The following is an 11,695-nucleotide window of genomic DNA, read 5'->3' as shown; positions in this document are numbered from 1 at the left end:
CTTTCGCCTCCTCTAAACCTGTTGCTTGTTCCAGGAGAATGATGCGTAGACTAGCAAATCCATTAAAATCTCCTGTGCAAAGCAGGTGAAGTAAAAAGTGTATACTACTCTGTAAGCATCTTGCATACTGAGTACTGTGTTTAGACTGTCACCTCCTTTCATGGATACTCTTGCTTAGAACAGGGCCAAGTTTAAAAAATACTGCTCTGATTTAAAGGAAATTATTGTTCACTCTTATATACAGTACAGGAGACAGACTTGAAGAGGATGCTGGAAGGTCAGAAATGTAGGGAATTGTGGCGGAGGTAACATATGGAGGACTTCAGATCCACCAACATCACCAACTGTCCCGATTCTACCCTATATCACCAGTCACAATAGCTGGATCAACATACACATACCAGTGATTCATTCTACAAATACTTACACAAACTATGCTGTGCTCAGCACCAAGATACCATGTGAGCAATATAAACTCAGACACTTGGACCTTCCAAGAGAGAAAAAAAACCACCAAATAACCACTTATTTGAAAATAAAGAACTATTTGCTTGTTATTAACCCTTTTAGAAAATAATCACACAAATGACTTAATTCCTTTATCTCCTCCTCCAAACTAGATTCATTAGAAACAGCAGTATACACAGTTACGTGAACACAGGTTTTTACAAAGGGCAAAAAAAAAAAAAAAAATACAAATATACTGAATTTTGTCTAATTGACAATGTATATGTTATTTCCTGTACCATACTAACTGGTTATCAAGCAATCAAGAACCAAAGCTCATCTAAAAAGACATTGTTAATATTCTTCATTCATCTTCATTCATCGATTAAAAAAGGATGTAAGACTGATCTATCAAATGGTTTTTCTCTCCATAGAAAATACAGAGCTAGAAAAATATGACTTTTTAACTGTTGTCTATATATGAAATTTATGAGAACAGTGTAAACTGATAAAAGAAAACAAACAGAAAAATTTGGTCTGCTAAACATTTGTACACTAAGAGAAAAACCTTTAATGCTGGCAACTGAGTCTCACTAAATAGGACAAGTTTACATGTATATATATCCTTCAGCATTGTGCAGACGGAAGTCATATTTTAACCTGTTAAGACATCTGTGACACTTACCTGGGCTTCTGTTTTATATAAAATTTTTATTCTTTCATTGCATAATCTCCTAACAGAAATGGTTGTTGATAAAGTTGAATGGAACTGAAATAATCCCAGAACAACCCAAATTCTCTAATTTTGGAGTCATGCCTAAGTTGTAAAAGAAAAACTGTTTGAGGAATGAAATCGCCTAAATGAGAAATACACAGACCTTAGAGCTTACAAAACATAATTTTATTTAAATTTGTGTACAGATAAAAATTTACCAAAATTTAAACAAAGACCTAATTCAAATTCCTTCCCACCACAAAAATGGACATTATGAGAAAAAGCCACATTCTCTCAATTACGTTCTCCCCAGCAGGTAGATTCTGGAGGGAAAAGGATGGGGAGAAAAAATACCGACACAACATAATTTGATCTTCAGCACTGTCTCGTCTTGAAATGACTTAATTATGGAGATTTCCATAAGAATCAGCATTCTTCGGTTTTGACATTGAAACAGAACCTTCTATGCCAAAATCACAAATAAGGCTTCCGGCTTTATTTTTAGTGTGAGGTAAACAGTATATTCAATATTAAGGCAAACGGTAGAATACAAGTGTGGGATATTAATGTGGATCCATGTTTTGGAACATCCAGGGATTTCCTAAGCCTGTTGGAATCAGAAACTTGTAGAAGCTGTTGCAATGTGCAACAGTTCTGAATGTCTTAGCTGGACCTTTTTGACAATCTGTCAAATGGAACCTTGTTTGAGTTTTTTACAGCATGTAATTTTTTTTTTTTAATTAGAAGTTGTAAAATTATTGTAAATGAACCAGGCTCTGATCTCAAATTCTGTGTATATATACACACTGTTTGGCCAAATAGACTGCTCCTCCAAAGTTGGCAAAACAATGCCTACTGAGCAGGCTTACCATGATGGAAAAGTGTGAGAACAGGACATTAATAAAGATTCTAAGTGAAATCAGATTATTTAGGCTGTCTAGCTGTCTTATTCAAGAAAATGCAGATTTAAGATCTTAGGTACAGTGATTCATCCCCTGGCTCATCCCTTCTCTCTTTTTTCCCAATGGGATAATCATTTCCTTCACAGTGATGAGAGAAACGTTACTTTTTATGGCAAAATGGACTTCTTCCTCCAAGGGATCAGGACAAAGCTATCACTTCTTAGCCACGCTGGCCACCGACTTCTTGGCTGCGTCCTCCAGGTCGACGGCCGAAGTAATGGGGAGTCCGCTGTTACTGAGAATGTTCTGGGCCTCGTGGACATTGGTTCCTAGAAGGTGGGGGGTGGAGGGGGGAGGGGACGGACAGTCACTGAAATGAGCCTGGAGGTGGTGCCCCGGGAAGTTTCCTAGGACCAGACATCGTGCAATGCCCAGGTCTCACGAACACAATTTATTTACAATTCAGTTTCAGCTTTTTAAGATCCAGATTTGGCTATTTAGATATATCCAGATGACAAATTTACCTTTTGTTTTGTTTTGTTTTTGCTCTTTTCACCTCAAATGTCTGGCATTATAAAGATGCTACCTCTATTTTTTCTGGCATTTAAAAAAATGCAAATAATGATGTTCTTATGAGACCGCGAACAAAGAAAAACTAACGACTACTTGGCCAACTTGTTTGAAAGAGGAAAATCCTCTGAAACAGATTCATCCCTTGCTTGAATAATCTGAATATGGAATCTAAAGAAAAAGCCATGTGTGAAACATGAGCCAGAGAATGGCAAATGGGTGTGATGTGTTGGTATAGAATATTGAAAACAAAGACAAAAGGACTAACCAATCTCTAGCTTTTCACCAGGAAATTAATTATAGGTTTTAATCAATGTCATTGACAGGGAAGATGATGTGGCAAGATCTCTACCAAGTGGTGGTTTGGCTAGAAAACAAGATGAAAGCTAGAAACTGCATGAGACTAATGGACATTTTTTTTTTTTTTTTTACTGATCAAAGCTGAAATTTCTGCTGATAATCCACAGTCAAGTGGTTCTGGCCCATGGCAGAAGTCATTGGTCTTAAAGACCTCTTGAAACGAAGGGTCTGAGTTGGTATCTCATCTAAAGTTCTAAGAACCTGCCCACCGATGGCCACCAATCCACTGCTTTGGGAACACTGACAGTATTCCACACACCTGTTCTTGCTTCCTCCCCACTGTGTATGTCAGGAAGGGCAGAGGACCCGAAAAGAGCACTGCAGCCTCTGAGGGGGTGTCTCGGTGTCCCATTCCTGCCAGGTTTGTAGCATCTGCAGGCCAAGCTACCCCACCCAAAGATGTGCTTCTGCAACTGACTGTTTAGCATGCAAACTGCTTTTCTGTTCTTTCAGAGCAAACAAGCCTGTAGGAGAAATGTGATAAAATTTAAGAGTCTAATGAAATACCTCATCTTACATCATTTCCTGCGCTTCTATCTAGTTAGTAAGACAGAGCCTATTTATAAACAAAGACCTTGACATATAGACCTTGGAGGACTTAAACGCATACAAATAAAAAGGAGGCCTTCGGTCAGCATGTTTCATACAAACAGGCAAAGGCGGAGTTAAAGAGGAATGGTTGTGCTAACAAGGTGATGTAGTGTTGATTCTCGTGGGACCCTGGGGCCACCACAGCGGTGGGGAAGGGGACACTTGGCCCTGGGTTTTTAGTTCAAGGCTTACTCACTGCTGTTTTCCACAGCAATGCGCCGAATGGCCTCTGTGGAAAGCAACAACTCAAAAGGTAGGGAAGTTGTTACCTAAAACCCCCAGCTTCTCATCCTGGCTCTGCTGTGTATTAGTTGTTTTAAGTAAATCATGTAACTCCTTCGAGCCTCAACTTCTTTATCTCCAGACATAACACTATGATCATCTGCCCCATAACCAATACTCACTAAGCACTTCCATATGCCAGATATAATGCTAAGTGACTCAAAAGCAGCAGACGAAATCTCTGTGACGACGATGCCTAGATCTTACTGTCCCTATTTCACAGATGAGACAACAGAGGCATGGAGAGCTTAAATCACTTTTCCATAGTCACAGATTATAAGTGACAGAGAAGGGAACTTGAACTCTGTTCTAATTATACAAGCCTAAATGTTCTAAAGATATGCCAATTTGTCTCCCTGTCTATAAAATGAGAATAATGGAGCGCCTGGGTGGCTCAGTCAGTTCAGCGTCCCAACTCTTGATTTCGGCTCAGGTCATATCTCAGGGTGGTGAGATCCAGCCCTGCATCAGGCTTTGTGCTGGGCATGGAGCCAACTTAAGATTCTCTCTCTCCCTCTCCCTCTGCCCCCCTGCCCCACCTCTCCTTCTCTTTAAAATGGGAATAGGGGCGCCTGGGTGGCTCAGTCGTTAAGCGACTGCCTTCGGCTCAGGTCATGATCCCAGGGTCCTGGGATCGAGCCCCGCATCGGTCTCCCTGCTCAGCGGGAAGCCTGCTTCTCCCTCTCCCTCTCCCCCTGCTTGTGTTCCCTCTCTCGTTGTGTCTCTCTCTGTCAAATAAATAAATAAAATCTTTAAAAAAAAATAATAAATAAAATAAAATGGGAATAATAATGCTGACAGCATAGGCTGTGATGAGAAGCAAATGAAATAATACATGTGATTTCATAAATGTCTGCGCATCTGTGGCAGACTTGGCTGGCTGTCCACCAAAGATTCATGCTTCTCTTCTACAGGGGACAGCTGCTGCCAGGAGGTGGCTGCCCAACCAGGAACTACATTTCCCAGGGCCTCTTGCTTCTATGTGCTATCACATGACTGAGTTCTGGCCAAGGGTGTGTGAGTGGACATGAAACACCCCCCCACAAAAATCGCCAGTGTGAGCCTCTGTAGTCACCCAGTTCTCCCTGTCTGCCTTCTGGAACATTGCCAGCCAAGACAACCCTGTAAGTCACCTTTTGATGATGGCAATGACTCCTTCAGCATGGATACTAGCATAATTCTGTAGAGCAGAGCACCCCACTCACCCACCCTCTTAGACTTTATATGAGTGAGGAAGAACCTTCTAGTACGTTAAGATTTACATTTCAGTGTTTATCTGTTGTTTTAGCAGCTAGCATTACTTTAACTGGCATGTTACTTTGTAAGTGTGGTAGGCAGCTTCCAAAAATGGCTCTCATATGATCAATCCCTACTTCTGGGTGTTCATGCTCCTGTGTAATCCCTTTGGCTGTGGGTGGAGCCAGCAACTTGCTTCTAATGAATAAGAATAGAGCAAAAGTGATGTAATGTCACCTCTAGGACTAAGTTACAAAAGCCCAAGACTTCTTTCTTGCTCCCTCTGACTCTCTGTTCACTCTGATGAAGCAAACTGCCATACTGTGGACTGCCCTACAGAGAAGTCGGCAAGGCAAGGAACTCAGGGCTGCCTCCCGCCAAAAGCCAAGGAGTAACTGAGGCCTTCAGTCTGACAACCCACGAGAAACTGCATCCTGACAACAACAATGTGAGTGTGTTCGGAAGCGACCCCTTCCCTAGTTGAGTCTTGACATGACCCTAGCCCTGGCTGACACTTTGCAGCTTTGAGACCTTGAGCCAAAGGACCCAGCTAAGCCACACCCAGATTCGCTACCACAGAAACTGTGAGATCAACAATGTTCCTGGTGTTAAACTGTTAAATTTCAGGGCAATTTGTTACATGTTGGTTACTTAACTAATGCAGATATTAAGATTTATTATTTCATTAATACAACCTCAGTGTTCATTCTGATTCATTTGGTAAGGTTTCAGACAAGGTCTCAGAGGTTGAAAAGTAGGACAGAGGATCAGACTGTGGCAGGTGTTAAATACAAGGCTAAGGAATTCTGACATTAATCTGTACGTAGGGCTTTCATGGAATCATGACGCAATGTGAAGCAAAGTCCTGAATGACACAGAATGGAACTGGTCTTCGGATCAGAAGGTCAATGAAAGTTAAATATGTAAATTTCTATCTCCTCCAACAGAGACGTGGACTAGAGTTCTCTTCCAGGGAAGAAATCTAAGTTAGGATAAAGAAGGCTCTTCTCCCTCTTTCCTTTCTCTTCAGAGCATCTCCAATCTCAACAGAGAGCCCCCAAGAACCCCATACATCAAGAAGCAGATTCAGCTGCCTGAACATTCCTCATCTCTGACTCTACCTTTCTTTGGTGAGAGTCCTCCTGTGGACACAGGTCTTACCCATGCCTGTCAAGCTCTCTCTCTGTGTAACTGGACTGGTACAAGAATTAGTAGTGCCAGTAGGACTGATAACATTAACAAAAGCAACAATAGCAGCTCTCACTTAGCAGGTGTCATGCACTGTTCCAGGGGCCTAAGTATATTAGTTCATTTGCTCCTCAATGGCAACCCTGAGATAGCTACTATTACTATTTTCCTTTTACAGAAGGGAGGACTGAGGCACAATTAAGTTAAAGGTCAAAACCTAGCTAGCATGGCTAGTAATAGCTAGGAAATAGTGGAATAGACATTGAACTTGATCTCTCAGTGTTTGAATGATTTCTGGACCTAATGCTTGAAACATCCATGCTGAACCTTGGATGACCCCTTCTTACAATTTTTATAAATACATGACATCATCATCATCATAATCACACTGACAATAATAAAAAAAAAACTGTTTTTCAGTCTTCCCACAATACTTTGAGACTTTGAACTTGTGAGTTTGGTGTTTCTAAAAGGCCTTGTGAGTCAGATATTTATAAATGAGTTCTTTTTATTCATTTATTTACTTTTTTGGCCAAGAGCACTGAGGCTTAGTGATTGGCAGGATTCAGTCTCAAAATCCTTTGTTCATCCCACTCTGTTTTGATTTCCTGGTGACTCCCGTTTGACATTTAAAATCTGTAGCACTTTCCCACGCATGAGATCATCTAAACTTCAATGATGCTATAAATTATTTAAGAGCAAGGATCAGGTACTAGGGTGTCTGCTTTTTCCAGCCTCCCCATCTGGCTATACCTACACTAGCCACTGTCCCCTGCTAGAGGAGGGACCACATGGTGATCTTTGTCTGGAGACAGATATGGAGACAGTCCCACGCATGACTGTACCTGATCCGAGGGTGGTCCAAATACAGCCGATGTTCATTAGCTTGTCCAATTAGGTTTGCTCTGCTGAGAATCTGAATGGGTAGTATATATGAAATAGAATGGGGCAGCACAAAGAGGACACAGACAGCTCTAAGTAAGCAGGCGAGAGGAAGGCAGCACAAACATGCCGAGAGGAGTGCTGTCAGGTGCACAGGCTGCTGGGCGATGCTCCGGAGGACAGCTTCCACGCCCCAGCTTCCTCTCCCTGGGGGCCAGCTGCGTCCTGGCTCCTGTCCATTCTGAGCACTGTTTATGCAGTTTTACTTGCAATCCTTTCCATGGGTATGGATGAAATCAGCTCTTGACTGTTTTAGGTTTTTGAGACTACTTGAACCAGTCACTCTTCCTTGCAACCAAGGAAGTTCCTTAATTAACACCTTCTTCAGGACACAACTTAGCACCAGGTATTCTCAAGGGGGAAACATGACTGATTTAGAAATCCCTGAACTGCAGAAATGCTGGGCCGTTGGCCTTGAGTCCTCCACCCACAACTCCTGCCTTCTCTCTGCTCGGCTGACACCCAAACATTCAAGAGATGCCTGTTTACATGGCATTTCTTTGGGGGTGTCTTCCTTGTCATTACTCCCCCAACCCCCAAACTAGAGCAGTGGCTTGTGAAAGAGCTTCTAGAGTACCTTGTACTTCCAGAATCATAGCACTATTGGGATTGCTCACTGACGTTTCTCTTTCCCCACCAAACGTAAGTTTCCGAGGGCCGACACTGTGTCCGGCCGGCCCACCAGGATCTCTCTGCGCTTAGCGCAGTAGCTATTACATAGTGCGCACTTGATGGACTGAAAGACAATAGTGGACTCATACACAGCAAGTGTGCCTGAGGCGGTGAGGTGTGGGAGGGTGCTCTTCTGATCACTTTGCTGGCCTGACATCCCCCAAATAACCCCTTTTTAATTTTTTTATTTTATTTTTATTATTTTTTTTTCTTTTTAAGATTTTATTTGACAGAGAGAGCACAAGCAGAGGGACAAGCAGGCTCCCTGCTGAGCAAGGAGCCCGATGTGGGACTCGATCCCAGGACCCTGGGATCATGACCTGGGCAGAAGGCAGCTGCTTAACAGACTGAGCCACCCAGGCGTCCCATAACCCCTTTTTTAATAGCATTGAAATAGAAGCCCCAAACAACCTGACAATAAACAGCGACTGTTCCTGAGTTTTCTCGGGTTCTCCTGCAGGGCTTCTCTAGTGGCTTCCTTCTCTAAGAAGGGCCGAGCAGCAGGGGGCTGTCTGCAGTGCCCTGGAGGACTCCAAGCTGCTGCCGCTCCTTTGGCCCAGCAGCTCTTCTTGCCGCCCCGCCCTCCCCCCTCCCTCACACCTGCCCGGAGGCCTTGCTCAAGGTTAACAACTAGGGGGCGGGGCCAGAAGACAGGAGCTGCGACAGCCCTCAGGAAAACGGACCCTCTCTCTTTCCAGCTGTTCCTGCAGGGCCATATCAAAATGCCTAATGGCTTCACAATTCCAGGATCCATTAAAGTGAATTTTAATTATGCTTGCAGTTACACTTTAATTATAGTCTTAATTATTAAGCACAGGCTAGGCATACTCAGAACCCCAGCATGAGAGAGGGAGGGAGAGGTAAAGGAAGGAAGAAGAGAAGGAGAAAAAGGAGAGAGGAGAGGGAAGGGGAGGAGGGGGAAAGGAAAGGAGTTGGGGGGGGAAGAATGAGAGAGTCATGAGGAATAACCCAGACGGACAGACACATGAAAAGAAAGAAGTATAGACAAGAGTCAAATAGAGAGAGCAAGGGCAAAAAGTGAGCCCATCAAGTCCCCAGTGCATCAGCCCGCGTCCTGACCCTGCCAGCACTCTGTCCCGGCATCCAGGCTGGTTTCTCCCTGGACTGTTCTTCGGTCTTGCTGCCCACACACCCTGCTTCCTCGTTCCCGTGAGAGAGCAGCTCCAAGGGGAAGTCCGAAGACACAGAGAAGAGGGTGAAAAAGAAAACCAGCAGCCTCCAAAGGAGGTCACTGGAAAAGAAACAGGAAGCCTTGGGCAGATGCTTGCTGGTGTGTGGATTCCTTTCATTAAGGCTGCTCTTTGAATATTCAAGGTCTGTTTCTTCTTGATTCAGCAGGTGGCTGAATCAAGCTCCCCATCCCCTTCCTTGCCTTTATTTCTAAATAGAAACCATCATGGCTGTTTTAAACTCCGACACGGAATTAAGAGTTCCAAAGACAGTGTCTAGGCCTGTGTACCCAATCACAAAGGAAATTGATCTCTTCCTCACATTTAGATAGTGCAGCTGACATGTTCTAATATTTATTAAATGCTGCATTGCTTTTTAATGAGGCTGCAGGACAACAGTTTTTTTTTTTGTTTTTGAAGATTTTATTTATTTATTTGACAGAGAGAGACACAGCGAGAGAGGGAACACAAGCAGGGGGAGTGGGAGAGGGAGAAACAGGCTTCCCCCGGAGCAGGGAGCCCGATGCGGGGCTTGATCGCAGGACCCTGGAATCATGACCTGAGCCGAAGGCAGACGCTTAACCACTGAGCCACCCAGGCGCCCCAGGACAACAGTTTTAATAACCACCTGTACAGATAACTGATTGACTCACACTGGTTCAACTTCAAGCACTTCTTAACATCTGCTTGCTGAAAAGATGCTAAGCTAAGTGGTTATCTGCCTGATGCATGCCTTAAAAATGGCAATGTATAGAGAATCAAAGGGAATGGTTTGATAATGAAATCTTGCTCTAGTGGTAGAGGATATTATAAAAAGAATAATTATTAAATTTTTTAACTCTCCGCTGGTGCATGTTTTACCACTGACTTCCTGCCACCAGGTGGAGTGAGAGAGCTGCAAACAGAGATGCAAGGTTAATTCATCAAAATCTGTTCTCTGCTTTCAGTACCTGCAAGAGAAGGTAACAGCAGTGGACAGAAATTACTGAGTTTTGTTCAAAAGGTACAACCCCCCCCACCCCACCCAATCAGGCCAGCCTTTTATCACAGGGCTGTGAACAAAACTACTCTCCAGTCTGGATGTAAATGGGAGCTGGGCTTTTTTTTTTTTTAAAGGATTATTTTAATAGGAAATCAGTTTTTTTTTTTTTTTAAGAATGCAATAGTTGGCACTTATTGAATATACACTAGGTGCAATTAATGTCTGTTGGGTACATGAGTTAAGGGGTTCACAACCTTCATAGCAACCCTAAAGAAGACCTCATTTTTATCCCCATTTTACACATGAAATAATTGAACTGGGAAGCTTAGGAACTTGCCCAATGACCCCAGCAAGTTAAAGGCTAAGCCAGGATTAAGAACCCAGGTTTATCTGACTGCAAAGCCACATGACAACCACACAACCTGGCCTTTTAGAAGGAATCCTAGAGAACCTTTAGGATCAGTCTCTTGTTTTCACTAGAGGAAACTGAGGCCCAGAAATGTTAGATGATTTGCTCAGGTCAAATAACCAGTGAACCATGACAGGTCTGATTCTCGGTCTGGTGTTCTAAGTCAAGGCTGTTCTAAATCAGCTAAGAATAGGTTTTACATTTTTAAATAGTTGGGGAAAATTCAGAAGAATAATATTTTGTGATACATGAAAATTACATGAAATTCAAATTTCCGTGTCCATAAATAAAGTTTCAATGGCATACAGCCAAAGTGATTCATTTACAGATTGTCGATGGCAGAACTGTTGTGACAGAGTCAGTAGGGCCCATAAATCGATAAATACTTCGACCCTAGCTCTAAGCAACGGAATCTTTCCCCCCTCCACTCCAGGGAGAAAGGAGGTCAGTGGAAACGAACCAAATTCTACAAAGCAGCAGATCTCTCCTAAAACGTTCTCTGTCCTTTTGCCCTTGATCCTCTTTCATTATTCTCAGTTTAAGTGACAAGCAGATAGAAGAGGTCCATTTTCTTGGTGACATGTAAATTTAGATAACTTATCACATCTCTTTTGTCTTGTTATTGTACTGTTAAAAATGGAATAATTCATTGAGAATCCGGGGTAAAGTCCCGCTGCATCAGCAGTCCTCCCTTGTTGAGACGACGGACACCCAGTATCTCACACCTCGCTCGGCACACTGCCTCCAGCCCCCAGAGTCCCTGCCTTGGTCGAGTTAGGAACAAGAGCTTGGGTGGCAGCTAACATTTACTGAGCCAGGGCCTGTCTAGTTTATTTTAAAACTCATCTGCTTCTTACAATAACCCCATGAGACTGCCATACGTACATTCCCATTTCACAGATGAGAAAACTGAGACTTTATACCTGGTTTGGTCACTGAGAAGTTGAGTGACCTTGGGAAGTTACTGTAGTTGGATGAGTATCTTTCAGAAATGCCTTGTATCCCTCACATTTTAGAAAAATAAAAAATGACTCAAGATATCCTATGGGACTATATCCTGTGTACCCCTATATTCCTCGATAATTTCTTCTGCCATGGTAAGAAGAAACCACTTCTGAGAGTGGGAGTGTGGCAGGTATTCTCAAGATGCCCGCTGGAGCGCGCCCCTAGTGGCAGGAAGCTGATGGCCGGGTTGTTAAGGAATGGTGT

At 43.1% G+C, this 11,695-nt stretch overlaps 1 protein-coding gene across 1 annotated transcript in view; it reads right to left on the bottom strand.

Annotated features, from left to right (window-relative positions):
• Positions 1-652: 652 nt before the first annotated feature.
• SUCLG2 (succinate-CoA ligase GDP-forming subunit beta) overlaps positions 653-11,695 on the bottom strand; it is a 255,141-nt gene continuing 244,098 nt past the window's right edge. Inside the window, exon 11 of the mRNA XM_036068021.2 lies at positions 653-2,393. Coding sequence (XP_035923914.2) covers positions 2,278-2,393 — 116 coding nt within the window. The 3' untranslated portion in view covers positions 653-2,277. The remainder of the gene's footprint in view (positions 2,394-11,695) is intronic.

Source organism: Halichoerus grypus, chromosome 1 (assembly GCF_964656455.1).
Source record: "Halichoerus grypus chromosome 1, mHalGry1.hap1.1, whole genome shotgun sequence".
Taxonomy (NCBI): Eukaryota; Metazoa; Chordata; class Mammalia; order Carnivora; family Phocidae; genus Halichoerus; species Halichoerus grypus.
This window is presented reverse-complemented; position numbering and strand designations above follow the sequence as displayed.